The 22,149-nt window shown below is 36.1% G+C and overlaps 1 protein-coding gene across 1 annotated transcript in view; it reads right to left on the bottom strand.

Annotated features, from left to right (window-relative positions):
- The window catches only part of LOC134651495 (uncharacterized), a 74,707-nt gene that overhangs the window by 38,660 nt on the left and 13,898 nt on the right, over positions 1–22,149 (bottom strand). The window contains exon 2 of the mRNA XM_063506610.1: positions 9,787–10,076. Within this exon, the coding sequence (XP_063362680.1) occupies positions 9,787–9,975 (189 nt within the window). The 5' untranslated portion in view covers positions 9,976–10,076. The remainder of the gene's footprint in view (positions 1–9,786; positions 10,077–22,149) is intronic.

Genomic DNA, 22,149 nt, shown 5'->3' with positions numbered 1-22,149 from the left:
ATGATAGCTCTGCCTTTGCCAAGCCTATGTTTCGTCTAATTTGCGAGACAGAAAGTACTTGAGCTAAAACCCCGTCAAAACAAGAAGGTAACAATTGAATGAGCTCGCACGCACCGGTAATGCATTTTGAATTTGGAAGCTTTTTAATAGCCGTTGGACAGAGATACCGTACCCTGTAGTACCGTTATCGTACGTTCCTTGTTTGTACTACGAGGGTGCCAATACGCGTGACTTTATATAGTTGGTCAAACTATATTGTCAGTAAATAAGAACAAAGAAAAACTATACTCATCCTTTTCTTTTGGGTGCTAGTAGTAGTGTAAGATAAAGATAGTATGATTCTCTCTGTCTATGTTTGAAATAGGACAGTCCTTTGACAAATTATAGATAGGTAATAAAAGTACTATTTGTATACCTAATTGACAAAAATGTACAGAAAAAATTAAAAGCCGAACTAAAGCCTGACTAGATTCTAAAACACTTTTACTTTTTTTATAGTCTTGGTAATATTTATAAGTGCCAAAAATAGGATAAAAGTAACAGTCTTCATTTCTCTTCTCATTCACGTAATTAAATACTCTAGGCAGACAGAAACCACATACAGTCCTCGTATGCATGCCATATATAATTGTAAGGAGCTTATACGAGCTTATTTGGAAACAGGCATAAGCGACTACATTTTTGAACCAAAACATGACGTTCTGCTTACGATTAGCAGCATTTCCTCCCCTTGTGCTAAAATAGTTATTTTCGATACAAGTGCGAAAAAGAGGAAACTCGAAACGAGTGGCGATAAATTAAAACACGACCGAAGGGAGTGTTTTAAATCGACACGAGTTGCGAATTACCTATTCGCACGTGTATCGAACAACGTTTTACAGTACATATGGCACTTTAAAGTTTCGACATACGCACGAAAAGTGCTATTTTACGCACTAGTGCGGAAAAGTAGCCCCATATGTACTGTAAATATTTTTATTAACAGAGTACCTAAGCTGATTCATGGTGTACAGTACTTACTCATGTTATGTTTGCTGTTTTGGTCATTATGACTGCAAGTATTTGTTAGCGTGACAGGGACAGTAAATATAGGAATAAATAACTAGGATAGAACTAGAATAAAGAATAAGGAGGATAGGAATAAATTAAAAAGTTTGTAGTCATGTGTCATTGGCGAACCTACGTGTTGCATTAAATAGTCATTGTTTTTTAGGTCTCTACTGAAAATCAGCACCACGTTTTCACAGATCCAGAGCCCGTACCATGAGTCACTGACAGTGTCAAAACTGACATTTACGCTATCGAGAACTTAATTTACTTTCTATACATCTCGTTTGCACTAATATGCGAGTACGAGCGAGATGTATAGAAAGTAAATTACGTTCTCGACGGCGTTTATGTCAGTGCCAAACTGATGGTAGCCGTACAGATCCTATTTTAGCGTCCTATGTTTGTTTTATGTCTATACACCGTGGGCTGTAATAACCCGAAAGATTTTAACAGTGTATTCCTGTACCTATAATATTGTCTTCTTTTTCATATTGTACCTATTATAATTATTATAATTGGTTTAAATTCCTAACTATGCATTTAATGCTTTTATTAGTTTATGTGAGATTTACAATTAAATAGACACATCAGGGTAAACAAGCCATTGCAAAGTAACAAAATCTACATAAGAAATCTAACATAATAAATGTAAATGAAAAACAAACAACAAAAGTTAATCATATATTTTCAAAGTGTCAAATAGTGGAAATAAAGGAAACTATTTTAACAAGTTGAGCACCGAATACGATGAAAACAAAAGCCTCCTCGAGAAACAAACAATTTGATAGAGTAGTTCCCTTTGTATTCGCAAGTGCTTGAAGTATCTTGACGTGAAGGGTACTCACTACTCAGTACTTCGGAAAAATAGAAATATCTATTAAATAACAGGATCTTTATCAAGATGTCCGCTTACTAATTTTATGTGATCTTTAATGTATTTTTGTACTACAACTACATGAAAGCATGTTAATGTAATAGGGAGTATTACTGCAATATTACGCCAGAGTGCAGCACTAGCACCTCTAGTAAACCATAGAGTAACTTATACATACTGTACTATAAACTGTTTTTTGACAAGTTTTCACAGAAAAATATGACATTGATACATCAAGTCGGTTTGTTTACAAAGGGCCTACTGGGAAACGCGAAATCGAAACTCGGCTAACTGCCTCTTTATCGCTCGAATATGCAAGAGTGATAGAGAGGATAGATAACAAAATTTCGACTCTCTCGTTTGCGGAAGACCCTTAGATTGTGACTTATTGTGGGAGTGGCACCACCTACGCAGAGTTTCGCGTAATATTCCCTATTGTCAATTAGTCCGTTTTTAGTGTTGAAGCGTGGGATTGGGATTGTAACCTCTTTCGTTAGTTTTTTAATAATTTTGGTTATGGTTCGGGTTATCTCGGCCTCCTAGCTTAGTCGGTACTGTCGGTAGTGACTCTGCCCTGCCTACGAAGTACGGTTCGGGATTTGAATTCTGGTAAGTACATTTTACTTTTTTGTGTGTTTATCATCAATATTTTGCTCCTCCGTTATGGATGATTTTTATACATATGTTACCGTGAATACCCGTTTTTAGTAAAAACGCGTTTTCCCTAGTTAAAAACAGGTTTTACGTAAAATCACACATTCCTGTAAAACCTGAATATAGCTTGGAATCGAGGTTTCCCCCACTATTTTCGGTTCTTCAGCAGTTGTATACGTTGATGTATAATAATTTGAATCACATATCCCGCACACGTGCTACCATTTCCAGTCCGTTAAGTACGATTGAATATGAAATTATGCTAACGAGCAACGCATGCAACATTAATCAGATGCCACGAGCGGTGTTTCAACTTATAAACCTGATTTTGATTCGTTCTTCTTCCTCGTTTCCTCATGACTGAGGGTCGCGAACACATGAGGTCATTGTTTTGTGTACGAAGCCTTTCCATTCTGCACGATTTTCTTTGCCCATCGATTGATTTGCTGATCGATTTTTTGGATTTGCTATACCCATCGAGTAGTAGGTACCATAATGCGCTTCTGGCTACGTGTCAAAACTACATAATTAAGATTTAGATTTAATATTGATTTAACTTAGCACGCATAAGACATATTATGATGTTTTATCACATAGCGAAACAAAATTAGAAACTTTACGCATTGATAAAAATACTACATTTTGAAATTATCAGAAAAAAAAAAATGTTCTTTTGTCTCACTATGTTTCAACGCCGGTTTTAAATTCCATTTTGGTAACAAGCACAGTTTTAGTGAAATAACTGCGGTTTTAAACGTTTACCTTTATTTTATTTTCGAGGTAAAATAAGTTCTGTACCTACCCCTAGTGTAAATTTCATTCGATAGCATGACGTGACGTGAGTTTACGTTTAGTGTCATTTTGTATGGGATTTTGAGTTTCCAAAACGACCCGCTTGGCGCTGTTCAAAATTCCATACAAAAATAAACATAACGCAAACGAGAACGCTCGTAACGCTATCGAATGAAATTTAGAGTTAAATACAGATTTTTTTAAACGCATGTCATTTCTTTCCTCCTCTCACTTCTAAAATTAGCCTCATTTTTTCGGATGCTGCACTCTGTAGTGTGTTTGTTGCTTTCCGTTTAGTATCAAATTAAAAATCATATTTTTCAATTTGAAATGCCGCCCCAGCGCTGATTTAACGCGAGAGGATCATTGTTATGATACACGGAGATTTCTACTATCCCGTAAAAGCAAAATAAATAGGTCATGCGCAAATACCAGGAATACAGAATGATTATCATATATCTTATAATTAAATAATAAAAAATGGAATCACAACCGGCATATTTCTTATACAAACCTATAATAAAATAGCTATTTACGATACAAGTGCGAAAAAGAGGAAATTCGAAACGAGTGGCGATAAATTAAAACACGACCGAAGGGAGTGGTTTAAATCGACACGAGTTGCGAATTACTCATTCTCACGTGTATCGTACAACGTTTTACAGTACATATGGCCCTTTAAAATTTGACATACGCACGAAAAGTGCTATTTTACGCACTAGTGCTGTGTACTGTAAATATAGTTATTTACACTGGAATAGTTTCCAGTGCTGATATAACGCGGCAACGAGAGGGGATCATCGTGAAATATGTGCGTAGCGAAGATCTGTACAATCCCGGAAAAGCGCCTCGGTATAATGGGGGAAAACATAGAATTAACCCTCATTACTCTCATTAGTGTTAGAGAAATTCTTTCTTAGTTTCGCATTTGTTTACTTTAGTTTTTTATCGTAGAAATATATATTTTATCGTATTTTTTATCGTAGACATTCGTGTAAGGAGCTATTCAAGCAAATTGGCATAATGACACACTACTCACTTTACATATTTCAAGTATTAATGTTTGTAAGAAATAATTTGCCAATGTTCAAACGTGTCGAGGTTGCGGGCAAACAGCTCCGATCCACGGGTAGACTACGCACAGTGCCGCGTCGCATGGCACTTTCAGTCAAAAATCCGAGGGTGATTGGACCAACGTACTATGAACGTCTACCTGCAAAATTGCGAACCGAACAATCTGACGAATCATTTGAACGCCAATTGAGACTCTTTTTATTGGATAATCCATTATATTCTGTAAATGAATATATGGAAATGACCTGTAATACAATAAATTTAATGTAACAAATTTTTTATTGACCTGTATTTCGTTTTAATTTTAATTTGACGATCATTATGAGATATCCATGCTTACTGTATTGACATTGTTTTTTCATTTTATATTATTTGACATTGTTAGTTAATATGTTTTTAAATTATTGCTTATAATGGTTTTTAAATTGTGTATTGCTTGACATTTGTATAATTATTATCAATTGTTATTTTCCTACTTGACGATCATAATATAAATTCGTATAGATTAGTGTAAAATAATTTATATTGTAATTTCATATTATGAAATAAATAAATCTAAATCTAAATCTAAATCTATACATACTAGCTTTTGCCCGCGATTTTGTCCGCGTGGAGTTAGTACTTAATTTGGCTTATTTTTGATCCAATCAGCTTTTTATCGATTCCCCGCACAAACTTCCATCCCCCCCCCCTTTTCATCCCTTTAAAGGATGACATCTAGGATAAAAACTACCCTATGTCCTTTCCCGGAACTCAAACTATCTCTATACCAATTTCAACTAAATCGGTGCAGCGGTTTAAGCGTGAAGAGGTAACAGACAGACAGACACACTTTCGCATTTATAAGATTACTAGCTTTTGCCCGCGACTTCGTCTGCGTGGAATTAGTAATTTGGGTACCTAGGTTTCTTTTATATCCGATCTGATTTTTATCGATTTACTATACAAACTTCTACCCCCCTTTTCACCCCCTTAAGGGGTGAGTTCTGGGATGAAAAGTATCGTATGTCCTTTCCCGGGACTTAAACTACCCCTATACCAAATTTCAACTAAATCGGTTCAGCGGTTTAAGCGTGAAGAGGTAACAGACAGACAGACAGACACACTTTCGCATTTATAATATTAAGTATGGATATATATGTATTGGATATATCCACGATAGGATTACACACTTGTCACCGACTTTATCCTAGTATCTAGTAAATATAATAAATTAAAACTTTGTATGTTAGGGCGTTTAAAATGGATTATAAATTAGGCACAAAAAATGTTTTTTTTTTTTATATCTGTTAGGTATTTATCAGATGGCAGAGCACTGGATTAGCGATCCAGTCGTCATGAGTTCAAGTCTCACCCAAGACAACTTTTCCACTTTTAATGTATTTCTAAGCTTAATAGCATCGTTTGCAGACGGTTTTGCTTGATGGGTCATTCTCTCATTTCGTGCAAATCGGTGAGATTCTCTCGATTTGTAATTTTTCTTTTAAATGGTAAACTTTTGGGTTTCGTCAATTTGTGGATTCATTTATTAACATTTTTCTGCTAAAGGCACCTTTGTAACCTTATTACTTTTCATTTAATAAGGCTACTGGTAATGAACTACGCGCTGGTAATGAAATCGGCCGAGATGGTAATTTTATCTGTGGACGGTAATGAAACAAACTTATGAAATCGAACATAAAAAAACTGTATTTCAAGAAAATTAACACCAATTAAAATCGACAATATTAAAAACATGTGTCTTAAGCACTGTGGAGATGATCAAACCGACTTAACATACACTTGGGGTTGACAATCTCAACTTATAATGTTCAAGCTAGATGGTACATTTACCATTTACTTATCATCATTATAAGTCGAGATTGTCAACCCCAAGTGTTTGTTAAGTCGGTTTGAACATCTGCGCACCATATCACATAAAAGGTAGTTTTCAAATTTTCAAAAATTAGCATAGACAAAATATATTTAAATCATTCGCGTTTTGTACCTATGTAATTTATATATTTATTTATTATCGTTTTAACCCTATAGTGTGGGGTGTCGTTGGATAGGTCTTTAAAAATAAATAGGAGTTTGCAAACAACATTTTTTGATAAAGTGAATCATTTCGGAAATAATAATGTAGAAAGAACAAAAAACGGTTATTCCTTCTAACTTTTGAAAAATCGATCCAAAAATATGAAAAAAAAAAATCATAAAAATAGTGCTTAATAAACTCATTCAAACAAAATTAAAGCAAACTTGATAAGTTAAGCCGTTTATGAGTTATCGCTAAAAGTCTTCCCTTCTTATTTTATTTAAAAGCCTGGCAACCCTTATTTGTGATCGGATTTTCGCAAGCAACCCTATAACCACATAATAGTGACCGGGAAAAGATAGGCAACCTAGTTGATTTATATTGTACAAGTTGTATACTTTCCATTGGAACTTATTTTGTTTGTCAGACAGATCGGTGAAATTTGAAAAAAAAAAAATTTTTTTCAAAAAATAATTAAAAATAGTCTTGACCATATTTCTTTAAGCAACCCTATTTATTTATGTTCAGGAACATATTTTCTTTCATAATATGTAAGTTTCATCCGTCAGACATATCGGTGAAGGTCGACCATCTTAGACTACAAAGGCTCCCCTATTATCATATACAGTTTTAAATGTTTATAACAGCGTAGTATTTATAATTACTAAGCCTCTTTTCATTAAATGCACTGCCTCGAATATATTATCATTACCTTCTTAAGTCATTCATTACCTTCCCCAGTAAAATTGGAAGGAAAAGAAGTGAATGAAACCGATATGAATGAAGTTTTGGAAGTTTTTGTCGCCTACATCAGTTGGCATCAGACCTTAATTTTGCAGAATAAACCATCTGAAAGGCGACACTAAAACACTTCATTACGTATAATTATAATAATGTACACTTGCTACTTATTGTATAAATCACGCGATGGCGATGAAGACTATCGAGAACCACACTCCTTCCCGACCCGAGAGATCGTATATATTTTCGCTAACAGTGGCACACGGGCATCCGCTACGAGATCATGCGGCCAACTGACTGACGAACAATGTGTTGCATCGGCGGTAGGCGCTATATACCCTCGCTATGTAGCAAAATATAGCTAATCTATTTCTCGCGTCGGTAATGAAGAAATTACTTGAACCATACACTTATAAGGCTGTATAGTTTTTATTATTTATTTCTAGCTTCTAATATTATACGATTTAAAACATAACTAAATAAGTCATTTATTGCACAAACAACGAATTTTCTATTTGTAGTATCTTAAGGTTAAAATGTAGGTCAAAGTTATATCTTCACGCGTTACATATAGAGATGAATGAAAAAATTGGGTGTTAATTGTACATATAAAGAAAATACTAACTTTTTTAGAATTGTTCATTGGAGATACATATACTTTAGGCCCTATGTTACAACCTTGCATTAACAGATATTCGAAAACGCCACCACATTTTTGGTAAATTTCCGAAAACACCGATTTGCACGAAATGCGAGAACGACCCTGATACAAAATTAACTTTCTTTAATCTTTAAAAAAAAAAAAAAATCACAATGGAGGTAAGGGTTAACTTAGACATATTTTATATTCGTTGAATGATAACCTCATTATTCTACCAACTCATCCGTTAAAAACCTCTCGGGACTAGCGGCTATTTTGGGAACTGACCATAAATTCCGTTTAATATTTTATAGCTCTTGTTTACTTTGTTGGTTTCCTTTTATGCCGAGCGAAGTGGAGTTTGAAGTATCCGGACGTTAAAAGTAGCGGTTTCAGTTTTTGAATAATGGGTTCTTATATTTTAGTAGCTTTCAGAATTTTTGTGGACTTAACATTGTCGCGCTTGGAATCTGTGCAGAAAGAGAAGAGTCGTGGAATGTATGGGGCCTAGTACATTTCACGACTCTTCTTTTCCCGAACAGAATATATTATTATGTGTCACTGTCAATAGGCTTGTGCCTGCTCGTTCACTACAGAGAGCGCTCGGTCAATCGGTCGAACGAACTAGTTCGCTCTTTTAGTTCCTTTAGTTCAGTTCGGTCGTTGAACTTGTTGAGAGCCGGGAATGAATAGGAATCGATTTTACACTTGATTTTGTCCCAATCTTTGGTAACTAAATATAATTCAATTTTTACGATATGATTAAGTCGATATTAAACATTAAAACACGTTAACACAATAAAAAAAGTCAAATATATAGAAAACTATTTGATTTTCCTTGAAACTTTTCGGGTTTTGGCGTGTCACGTGATTCTTTCATCTCGTCCGCACTTGTGCCAGCGACATTGTGAACCGTTTCGTTCTGACCGTTCTCTGTTTCACTCAGTCAAGCGCTCTCCAATCCCACTTAACTAAAGGACCTAAAGACCGATTAAGAGCGCGCAAAAAGATTTAGTTCCTTTCGGCCCTTCATGGGATTTCATTCTTAACAGTTCTTAGTTCGAGACCGACACAAGCCTAACTGTCAATCTTCTTGAATGAGTGACGAGATGTGATGATGATGAGTAAGGTTATGTGCATGTCAAAAAAAGCCTGATCTAAATCGTACTTAAAGATTCATTCCATTATGTGATTGCGTATTAATCGCTTTTATAACAGTTTATTTCATGACGTTACCACCCGTATATCCTAAATGCAACTTTTAGTTTCCTTTACTCCGCTAATCTTACGTTTAGTATATTCATGCCGGCCGCTATCGGCCGCTATGAAGCTCAAAAGTGGTCACGTTTTTCGTTTGTTGTCTGCCTCTTTCGCACTACTGAAATGCTGTTATACGCGATGGCTTTCCTTCTGCATAATTCAATTAACTTTAAGAGTAAACATCATTCATCATTATGTGTGAGTTGTGGATTGAAAATCTACTGCAGTCGCCATCTGAATTGCAATAGCAGTACTATAACAACAGCAAGGCAATTTATATAACTCAGGTAATATCACCCGCGTCAACAAATGCAGCACTGCAGTAACTCTGCGACAGTAACGCTCCATAACGTTATTCTAAATAACGTTAGCTCCAAATAATCTAATTAGTTAAAGCTGGCTTTACCGGTTACTTTAATTCAACTATCGCGCTCAGTATGCTGTCATGAAAATGAAACATGGTTACCGATAATTGTTGATAACCAACAACGTAATAACGGAATTAATTTAGCAGGATTTTGAAATTGTTTACCACTTTCATCTATAATATGAATCCAAAAACATAAAAGTAATACTAAATGAAGTACCTATTACACGAGTGGCAAAAGACAGTAGGTCTTTTCGAGCAGTAGAACACAATATTGGCAATTAAAAATAAACTACATACTTAATAAAAATACTCACCTGATGGTGTGTTTGCACTACCACAGCCCTAAAAACTATGGAAGCCTCCTGCACTCGCGTCTCCAAAGGGCGCTCAGCGTACTTCGGACACTGCCCATCACAAACTATTGTCCTACACAAAAACAACACTGTCACCAACAAGTCCCCAACAGATAAACGGCCGAGCACCGGTCGAAGCATTTTGGACATTGTGAGTAACGGTTTAGGTTACATTTTTCATTGATTATCTGACAACGTTTATCCGTTTCGTTCTTCGTCTTCGGTGACGCTTTCTGCTTTGCATGATTTATCTGGAACAAGATACATTTTAAGTTAGTTTTAAACTTTTTTTTTCGACTGTCGTATAAAATCTAAAAAAATCGTCAAGTTTGTTCTTAATAACGTTTATTCAGTTGAAGCCTAAGAGTTATCGTAATCTGAATCATTAGTAACTGCACGCCGAAAATAGACAATATTCAAAGAAAGTTAATAGGTATAACAAAAATAATACTATTTACTTTTTTGAAAAAATGTTGCTGACATTAACATTAAATGAGAGCAGTTTTCTTTAGAGCTTACAACGCCCACCACCCACATCAACACATAAATATAAAAGAGGCATATGTTCAAAGCGCGATAAAAGGTAGAAAAGATGAAAGATCAAGTTATAATTTAGCGACATTAGAATGAGAAATTGTGTGAGCTTGGTCAGATACAATTGTAGTACTTCCAATTCTACTCTGATCTATCCCGCTGGAGTTATGGATTGTGAAAAAAAACCTATAACACCCTCGTTGCACACAATGTATTATGCATCTCACACTATTTAATACACGTGTTTAAGTGTACTACCTAACAAAAATATCATAGTGGTACCGGGAGGAAGATGCCCTGTAACAGGTAAACCGTAAAACAAGGTTTACGACGGGAATAGTGAGGGTGTATTTTAAAGTGGTGGTAAAATTGCTAAAATATTTTTTTTTCTAGCGTAGCAGACTGATTTATGAGATCTAAATTATCCAGTTTACTTGAAATAGTCAGAAAGTGCGAAACAAATCCGTTTTTCTCACAAAATAACCTGTCTGGTCCATTATCGAGACGTGTGATAGACAAGACGATTCATCTTGCCCTTGTTTCAACGCAGTCACAGTGCATACTTATCGTCAGCAGGAAGGAAATATTTTTTATCTTTTCCTTATTTTCTTCTTCGGAAATATTATTCGGTCTATTTAAAGTATAATTCAGGGTGCTTGCTACTTTCCCTTTTATTTAACCTTAGCTGATTAGCAATAAGATGACATTCGGATGGATACAAAAGCTTTATTAAGAGTCTTCGTCTTAAATTAAGAGTAAGACGAATGTGGAGGACCCTTGCGAAATCGCCTTTTCATATACCTACAAAGGTACTCCTCATTTCCCCTCTAGATATTAACATTAAGTGATCATTCTCTTGCCCTTATCCCATTCACTTGGGGTCAGCGCAGCACATCTTTCTCTTCCATAACTCTCTGTCACCCGTCATCTCATCATTCACTTGCGTTCGTTTCATATCGTCTCACACAGTCCATCCACCTTTTCCTCGGTTTTCCTCTCCTTGTACTTCCCTCCATAGTCATTCGTAATACCTTTCTCGTCACATGACTTTCATCCCTCCGCATCACATGCGGTAGGCGGCGATAGATATTAACATTAAGTATTGCAAATATTTTGACACACTTTGTTATATAACAACTAAAGCTAGGTACGTTTGATTTTATTCAATATATTAATTAACAGCATTTAAAGATTTGTATGAAATCTGTTTTTCGCTCCTAACTTTTCCAATACTTAATCAAAAAACCGAAAAAGTCAAATGTAGGGGCAAAGCTATGGTTAATATACATCAAATTATGTAAAAATATTTACCATCATAATATTTATTCGCATAATACTGTGCCGCTTGATTTTTGCGGAGCGACTCAGCACATTATCTGCCACATTACCCACCGCTTGTATCCGGACAAATGATCTGACACACGCAATATGGGAGCAGAAATTAAATTCCCATTCATCATCGTTTGGACACTTCAGCACTAAGCTTTGGTTAATGATTAGTTCATCCGAATGAGTATATTTATTGTGAAAGAAACAAAACAATTCGCGTTACTTGGAGTACCGGGTATTACGCTCATTTTGACTTATGGCAGCATTCTTTGGGGTAAAATATAGAGCGCGGAATTTTAAAAAGCGGAGTCGAATATAAGGTATATATTAATTATAATAATTTTAAATGTATAGGTACTTTTGTACGCTTACCTATTTTTCTATTTCTACATTGCTTCACCGTTGGTGTAAGGTCTGTTCATAATGGGAAAGACTCGTTAGGAAGACACGAGATCTTGATACTACTCACAATCTATACATTTTGAAGTATGTAATTGGAGTTAGTGACTTCTCTAAATCATAAGTACATTGAGCTTCTCAACACCAATACTGAAAGATATACGAGTAATAGATACCTCTATGTCTCAATTACTAAACGGACATGCTGAGACTACAGTACATTCAGCTCGCTAACAATAAGATATATCCGAACTAAACCGACCTAATACCTAACCTTTATATTAATTTTCTATAAGTTACAATTTAGAAAACCATAAAATAAACTTTAAGTAAAAGACTAAATCACGTGGCTTGATTATAAATTATCAAGGCTATAAGTTGAAGATCACCCGTGTAGAAAAGCAATATAAATTTTCCTCATCAATTTCAATATTTTCAATGTATACAAAATCATTTTATTTATAAAGCTTCAAAAGATTTCACTTTTAAGGCGAGCTATTATATTCTCTTTTTTCAAGGAAAAGCGGTTCCAGGAAAAACATATCAACTGGAATAATTTAACGTAGGCAAGTGGGAGCATCTTTTGGCAGCGGAAATTTCAAAAATACAGCCGAATAAAATCCCGAAAAAAATGGTGGCCTAGCGGTAAGAGCATGCGAATTGCAATCCGGAGGTCACGGTTCAAACCCCGACTCGTACCAATGAGTCTTTCGGAACTTATGTACGAAATATCATTTGATATTTACCAGTCGCTATTCGGTGAATGAAAACATCGTGAGGAAACCGGACTAATTCCAATAAGGCCTAATTTACCGTCTGGGTTGGAAGGTCAGATGGCAGTCGCCTTCGTAAAAACTAGTGCCTACGCCAATTCCCGGGGTTAGTTGTCAAGCGGATAGGTAGGTATCTAAAATCTCTAAAGGAACACATGAAACAGACTATTTGCTATTGTTCTATAATAACATTCCTACTAATTCTCGCTTTGTCATATCATATCCCTAGATCCCTACCTACCGATCCTCCTTCACTTCAAGGTTCACTAAAATTAACCCTAAATGAAAGTATCGCCTCGTCATCGTGCGGGTCTCTTGCTCCTAATTGTTTTAGGCACACAATGTTTTCGTAATACACAAAGGCAACTAAGAGCACATTAACTTGGCAATTTGTAGGTTCAAGTTTATTATTGTACCTACTACATTTCAAACGCTGGTTTGTTTACGGCAAATTTACTATGGTACCTACATATACATAGTTGTTATTGTTTCCTTGCCGCTTCTTAGATATACGTAGTGTTGAAATGTATTCAATATAATACATTAATATGAGAGTGTATCTTTTACATATACAACATAACATGTATTGTTTTCATACATTGAGGTTTATTGCAACTGCATGGCGTTATTATGATTTTTTTATCTCCTCATTGATAGTTAAAAGTACAACGATTAGGTACGGTATACGCCATTTATATTTAAAAATATCTATCACTATTCATCTTTCCACTTTCCACTTCTAAGAGCCGCCCCACACTAGCGTCTCCCGAGCGTCGTCGTCTAGTCAATTATATGGCTGCTGCTCGACGCAACGTTGGCGCAACTGCGCACTGACGTGGCGCCGACGCGCGACGCTCAAAAGACGCTAGTGTGGGGTGGCTCTAAAACGTTAAATTGATTTCTTTCCTATTCTTTTGAATTAAAAAAAAACATTCTTATATAAAATAGAAGTGGCAAAGCCAATTGGCAGACAAAAATTTAGTTTTAAGAAGTTTGATCCCTCTACACGAAAAAGAAGAAGAATATAAAATAGCAAGAATATAAAACAAAATCCTAAACAATTGGTCTTTCGAGCCGGATAACCTACGACCTCCACAACATAAACAAAGTTAACGACTCAGTTTAATGAGCACACACGGCTCGGCAAACTGAGATGACACGTCCCCTACAAAAACACCCGAGTACATAATTAAGTTATATCCATTAGCAGAAGATCGTGCCAAATCAGCCATCTCGCGTTAATCCTTGGGGCAGGCTAATCCCTTATACGCTGACGCGATTTTCTGATCCTATCTTGAGGCGCTTAGGGCGGTGGGACGCACAAGACTAATCCTACCTTTCTAGTTTTGAGCTGAAAAACCTTTGAAAGCTTAGAAATCTTGTTTTCTAATTAGCTGTGTAGCTAACATTATTATTTCTTATATAAGCTTTATTTCTCGCATATCCGTTATAAATTTGACTGTTCTTTAGGTATATTTTCAGGATGTGTGATCCCTTGAGGGTAAAAGACCTCCATCTTTTTCTGTTTGTCTGCAGTGTAGTGTTGTAATTTAGCTGTAGCCACAGAATAAATTATAGTACTAAGTAGAGAAGACTCACTCTCTAACAAAACGCGCGTCTGTTACGATCAGCATAGATATGGCCGCTAGGTGGCGACAGCGCCACGCGCGGCTTATGGCTTTCCCCAAAATTGGGGCCGAACGAGTGTACTTTTAGCTACCTGTAGCAAAGCGACGAAATCGCGGAGTGAGACACGCCTGCTGTAGCTAACATTAGGTAAGGTAAACGCCTCCTAGGGTTTAACAGCCTATATGAAGGGTACACGGAATGAACATGTTTAACTAGTCACTTTTTTCGGGAAATGGGATTTCAATCTCAAAATTCAGAGCTCTGAATGAACTATTACTTATATCTTCTGTTTATTAACTACTTACCACAATAAAATACTCATATTAAAAAAAAACTTGGTCACGGAATTAACGTACCTACATTTTCACATCTTACTAAAGTGACTAGATAAGCTCTTTCCGTGCACCATTCATATCCAAAAGATGACCCATCCCATGATGATGGCCCATTTGTCAGCCATATTGCTTGAAATCAAGATTGAAGTTGGTAACAATTGGCACAGTGTCCATCACTGGAACATTTACGTAGTTCAAATACCTAATAAAGTCAGCGGTTTTAAATAAATCAGATTGTATAAAGAACAAATTACTTTTTCATTGGGAGGCAACACAGGTTTACTACTACAGAGCTGAATAAATACTTACAGAGCGAGTTCGTAAAGTAAAAAGTAAAGATATGGGCACTTAGAGGGAGTACGATCGTATTTCTAAGCAATGCCCGCCTGTGTTTTAAGTGCCTACTTAAGTTTTAATGCTGTTTGCTTCCAAAAGTTTACACACGAGTTTAGTTTCGTGAGTCTTATTTTATGACTTTGTTCAGTGAGCCACAGCCGTGATAGAAATTCCGCACTAGATGTATTTCTGTTGCCGCTTTAACAACATGAATTTGATGTAGGTAGGTACCGTACCTAATCCTCAAATTGAATTTAAAAAAATCCATATCCGCAAATGTTCAATGATAATTCCCGCATTTCCCGTGGTAACTATAGACGAAATAAAATTATTTTATGCTAGGTGGACTAGGGCCACTATAATAAAGGTAACTATTGAAAGCTGAAATCGCCGGTTCAAATCCGGCTCCGGACCTATTTCAATGTATAACTCCTAAGTCCTATCTGGTCCTTACTGTTTCTAAGTTACTGGTTTTTTCCTAGCCCCCATTGTGGGGCAACCGGCCAGTTATTTTTTCTCGACAATCTCGAGATGACTATCTAAAACGGCCGAGTCGCCGGCTTAAAACCTCCAAGGGGAGATTGCGCGAGTTCGAGCCGCGGAAAACTGAGATGCGCCCACGATAAAAACGTTACACGAAACTATACTATCATTCCAAGTAAAAAAGTAACTGTGTTGGAACATTGCGCGTTTTTGCTGCTTTTCCGAACTGGATAAAGTGATATAAAGTTTCGGCTTATGGCAGATAAGCGTGGCGAGGGATTGGCGATGAAAGATAAAATTTGTAAAGATTATTTTAGTACCTATCCATATTCATCCTACTTTAATTTGCAAATATATATATATTTATAGTCCTCCTCATCGATTTCGATGACAGCGACCTCAGCAATTATGGATACATCTATTATGGGCCCGCGGATGTGGCTGGTAGGGAATGCAAATCGGTTATTTTTTGTATGGCAATAACCGCGGTTTCGGTTAATAACTGATTATTTCCATACAAAAAATAACCGAAAATAACCGATTTGCATTCCCTAGTGGCTGGCCAGGCCAAACTTAGTCTTAAAGATTATTTTGCAGGCGTTACAATAGAGTTGGCCAGACGCGTTGCAGGTATACACGTAAGGGCTTAGGAACGTACACGTGTTCTAATTTCAATATTATATTCAAGGTATAGATTGTTCGCAGGATGTATAATATTGTCAAGGTAGCAGTTACGTTGAAACGAGTTTGACAGCTATCTTATTGGTTCCGACAATACCCATAATTAATCGTTAATCTCTTCATTAAATATATTATGTGAGATAACTTAAGATATTTGTATCTAAGGGTAACATTCCATTTCTGACCGCAGCTGCACTATGGTAGTGAACGCGTCGCTGTTACTTTCAATTTCCATGGTAAAATGAACAGTAGTGCAGCTGCGGTTGGAAATGGACTGTCACCTTTAAGTATCCGTATTCCACTTTTGTTGCCATATAAATAAGTTTACCATTTTGGCCATTTGGCCGTCACTATTTATTTGACGCTGCTGCTGCACCAAAGCGAAACGGAATAGCAACACTATATTATGCGCACTTCGATTTTTTTTAAAGAATACTGAACTCGGTTTAATGCGACGGTCGATATTATGTGTGTATTAACCTTAAACGGCTGCACTATAAATACATTCATCTTTTTGCCACGGCTCATGTGAGCCTGGGGTCCGCATGGCAACTAATCCCAGGAATTGGCGCGGACACTAGTTCTTACGGAAGCGACTACCATCTGACCTTCCAACCCAGAGGGCAAACTAGGCCTTATTAGGACAAGTCCGGTTTCCTCACGATGTTTTCCTTCACCGAAAAGCGACTGGTAAATATCAAATGATATTTCGTACATTTAGTTCCTAAAAACTCATTGGTATGAGCCGGGGTTTGAATCCGTGACCTCCGGATTGCAAGTCGCACGCTCTTACCGCTAGGCCACCAGCGCTTCGTATTACCTATATAAACACATCGTTACCCTTATATATAGGCGTTAGGTGTCGCGCGATCCTTAATGGATCAAGTAACCCTCACATCACACGCTTAGAAAACGTCGTAAGCGCATATAAGCTTTACGGCATATACGCATATTCAAAGATTCCGCATAGGCTGATGTAACTTAGGATTAGACGCGTAAATAGCGCTGCTTTAAACAAATTGCTGCTTAAAAATCAACATGTTGGAGAAAAAGGTCACGGGTATGTTTAAGACAAGGTAGGTAAAATATATATGTATGTGTAGAACAATAAATTATGTAGGTAGGTGCTGGTGTCCATTTCTCTCACGAAATTAAATATTCTGATGTTTCACAAATTAAATGCCTTTGTACATATACCTACCGTAAAATGGGGTGAGTAGGGTCAAAACTGACATTCAAACCTCGATAACATTTTATTTTTACATATGCAAACTTGTTCCGGACGTTTGTATTTTAGTTTTTATTTTGTTTTGGGTAGTTCCATTTCATAACTTTGATGATAAACAGGAAATTCCACCTCACCCCGTACCTAGTCCCTCGTAATTGGGGTGATACAAAGGTGATTTTGGAAGATTGTTGGATCGTGTTTTTTATTTTATTTTGAGTATTACTATAGCTCCATTTTAAATTGTAATACATTATTTTTGTAGCAGTAGCCATAAAATCCCATCTCACCCCCCTTTCATCCCTTCTCTCCCCATTCATAACCCAACTCTCTTTGCGAACCCTACTCACTCCATTCTACGGTACTTACATTTTTTACTTTGTCATGTCTATTTTGTGTAAACTTGTTTACGGACATACCTACATAAATGCCAAGAAATCTGATGGAAATGAATCCGAAACTTGCGACTTGGTTATTACCTTTCACATCAGTTACTCTGAAAATATACTTCTGTTTAAAATTTGTGTGTGTCTGTGTAGTCCAGCTTCCGTGTCAATTTGCTCTTGATTAAAACATATAAAACATCAATATAAAAACGCTTGAATTACCTAGCTCCCTTTTAACAAAACTCCCAAAACACATCAGTAAACGACAAATACAGGCCAGTCTTGTACCTATATCAGTTAGGGTACGATTGAATATATGAAAATAAACTAAACACGGCTATATAAGTATTTATTTGTATTAAAAACAAGCGGTAGAAATCAGCAGACGTATTAGTATTTAAACACAAATGAACATTGCGGATTAATTATAATTTCCATCGACGCAAATGCATTTCATGTCGCATTACACAAATTATGCGCCTTAAATCCTGAAACTGATCATTTGGACATTTTAGTACCTACGTATTTAGTAGGGATGTACCGACTAGTCGGGAAAGCCGACTATTCGGCCTCATTTGTAGTCGGCGATTAGTCGGCAAAAATGGCCGATTAGTCGGCACTTTATAAGTGACAGAAAAACAGGGCAAAAATAAATAAACAGCACATATTTTCAATGCTTTTTACCTAAAATTTTTATTTAGGGTGCTTACGAAAACTTTTGTTCGAAATTATTGACCTTGTGGTCGCTTTTTTATGTTCGATTGTGCGGTCGCCGTATGAAATATATCCTTAGGATTTTTTTATTTAATTTTTTAGCGTTACTATATGATAAATAGCGCGACGAAAGGGTAAAACGATTGTTTTTTAGTGTATTTGAATCGATCTTAGACCAAACTAATGATCTGGCCGACTAGCCGACTAGTCGGCCGACTAATCGGCCATCCGAGCGCCGATTAGTCGGCTAGTAGGCCAAATCAATAGTCAGTACATCACTACTATTTAGCAAAATCTTAAATAGTAAATGAACAGACATATTTCAAAACATAAATTAATGTTTGTTTACTAATAGGGACATTCAAAACAAGCTCTATTGTTACATTTTAACATGAAAATAATTATTCTAATTTTACTATCATCTTTGTATTTATCATTATTTAATAGGTATTTAATTTCTAGTATTTTTCAAACACAATGGGTACAGTGATAGGTGTCATCTCTATACAATGTTGTAAAACCTAATAAACGGCGAATATCGCAAAATTGCATTGAGATGACATCTGTCAGCGTACCCTTCCTGTTTGAAAAATACTTTAGGATTACGAAATTTTGATAAGAGCTATGGGGAGAGTTTTAAAAATATACCTAAGGGGGACATTTATTGGGTGGTAACTGCAGCTGTATTACTGTAGGGTTATTACTGCTGCAGCTTGGACGCGGCCACTGTAACTCAAATGTAGTTTTAGTTGTATTTGTATTTGTGGTTACGGAACTCTTAACTACGCATGATCCAATAAGTTCTCGGCTGGTTTTTACTCCAAATACACAAAGTAATCTCATCAAGACCAAAACTCTTTTCGTTTTGCAAAAAAAAGACTTTAAAAGTACTTTCTGGAATAGTTCAGAACTGTTTAAATACCGACTTTCAGCGTAGAATTAAAATTTCAACGCGTTCAGCGGACGCTTGTACTAAAAACAAAAGTCCGAAAGCTTGCGAAGTTTTTTATGCATCGCTGAATACGCTGCCGGACCAAGATTTTCAGATTTTTAAGCGGGTGAAATGTTTAAAACTACCTGAGCACAACGGCATTCGCCCATGATTATAACATGTGAAAACTTAATAAGTATAAAAACTATAATTGTGCGTTACTATTCCGACCACCTCATCCATTTCGTTAGGTATTTTTGCTGTTAACTGTATACTATACTACTTGTAATTTATAACTAGATGTGGTATTACCTGGGGCCCGTTTCTCTAAAGCTTGTAACTTGTAATACAAGCGGATGTCGCTTTTTGACAGCTTTTGATAGAAAGGGACTTCCACTTGTATTACAAGTTACAAGCTTTTGAGAAACGGGCCCCGTTGTATTTCGTAGTACCTAATGGTAGTTACCTTTAAAATTTTGATAAAAGTTGAGATAGTTCGAACTGAAAGGTGGGTAACCTTATTACTAGTTCTGTGTGGGTAACTTTCCGATTTAAATAGGTACTTACCACAATATAATATTAAGTCCTCTGTGAACAAAGTTTTGTACTGAAGAAACATATTTACTATTAAACTTAATGGTCTTAAAACTCATCCAACGTCCCTTCACTCCCTTCGCTTCAGACCTCGCTCGGGATAATAGATTAAGGCAATTACAAATGGATATTTAAATGCCATTCAGTCAAAAACAGCTACACAATTCCTAAAAAAAATGTCAATCAAATTATTGTATTACAGAGTAAAAGGCAAAAATCCTACGCGGACGAAGTAACCGGAAAATCTAGTTAAATACGGAAATAAAATATAAAGAAACTACGTCAGAACCGGAACGTTTCAAGCTAATACGACGGCTGAGAAATGCAAAGTAGCCACGCTCAATTTATCTTCTCCGTCTTTTTGTGCAATTGCTCAACCATACATTCCCATTGCTAAAACGAGTGCCGGTGAGGCGAGTTCTAGTCACCTGTGTATTATGACCTCGAGATCCTTAAAAACTATGCATGATAAATTATTTTTACGCTTTGAACTAATTTTTGGACTATATGCCGCATATTTATTAAATTTGGTATAATTTAGTATAAGGTCGTAACTTTATTATTTTTGCATGCTGCATTAGAGGCCATAAAAATCAAGTCATAGTTATAGGAATGCAGATTAGGTAATACTCATTAATTCTATGCCTATTCAGGCAGGATGTGCTGAACAAAAATTGTTTTAAAATTACATCTTACTAATGTACCGCATTAAAATAAATTTAATTTTAATAGTTTTAATCTATAATAAATAAATGATTGATTGACTGATTCGACAATTGAAAACGAATATTAATAGGATAAGTATAGACGTCTCATATACCTAGAGTTGTGTATGACAATTTAAATTGTCTCACTCATTCACAAAGGAGGACACCGAGAACGCTTTTATACCTGTTCACCTGAAACCAATGGTTGGACTCTGTAAGAGATTGGAATGGCACTTCTTAACACAGGCAGCTAGTATATTTAAAATTGTACGATCTAGTTACCTAGATTTCCTGAAGAAAATCATCTCAAAATGGACTAGAGGTTTCAAACACAGGTTTCAAACTTCTTCGTAATGTATTTATTCCCCTAAGAGTGACTATAAAATTAATAATATATAGTAAAATATAAAATAGTTTATGTCAAATATTATTTAGATGGGTTCCAAAAAATCTATTTTCTCAAATGTGATTATTTCTGTGATATTATGTTATTTCTACTTAAAAGCTCCTTCGATCCTAATAGAAAAAATCCTAAAGTTTTCTTTTATTAACTAACCATAATTCCATACACTTGCATTTTATATGGTAAGGCGTAGGACATATGGAAAAATGTATGGAATATTCGGGACATTTTTTTTTTCACAGCACCCGCGTCTAAGCCGCAGCAGTAATGTCGCTGCAGTTTCCATTCGAATAAAACCTTTAACTACTTAAAACTGTATGTTTATAATTATCAATGCAAAAATGAGAGCAGCCACCAGACACGCAGTCCTGCCGTGTACAGAGCCAATTAGGGCTCGACCATACTAATTGGTAACAAAAACGTCAGATAATTGGTTACGATACTAGGCTTCGCTGGTTAGCCTGACTTTCGGACAGAAAGGTGAAATCAGATTTCATTGGAGTATCTACTGTACGAATTGGATGTTTTTGCTGGCCCAATTAAATGAGTGGTTTTTATGTGTGTCTTTATAATGGTCGGACAGACAGGCAAACGTACGAATGCTCCTATAAGGGTTCCGTTTTGAGGTAAGGAACCCTAAAAAACAAATATGCTGTGCAATGTTGAACATTATTAACAAATGCCCCGGCAAATCGAACACAGGAAACATACAAAAACAAACCTCAATCACGTCGAATTTGACTCAGTACACCCTAAATTTAACGTTCAAACAGCAGATTAAGATTAATGACTGCAACATTAACACCACAATGGAACCAGCGAGAATTATTCGGAGGAACCCTAATTTATTTCTGAAATGCCTCAG

The sequence above is a fragment of the Cydia amplana genome, chromosome 10, assembly GCF_948474715.1.
Source record: "Cydia amplana chromosome 10, ilCydAmpl1.1, whole genome shotgun sequence".
NCBI classification, from domain to species: domain Eukaryota; kingdom Metazoa; phylum Arthropoda; class Insecta; order Lepidoptera; family Tortricidae; genus Cydia; species Cydia amplana.
This window is presented reverse-complemented; position numbering and strand designations above follow the sequence as displayed.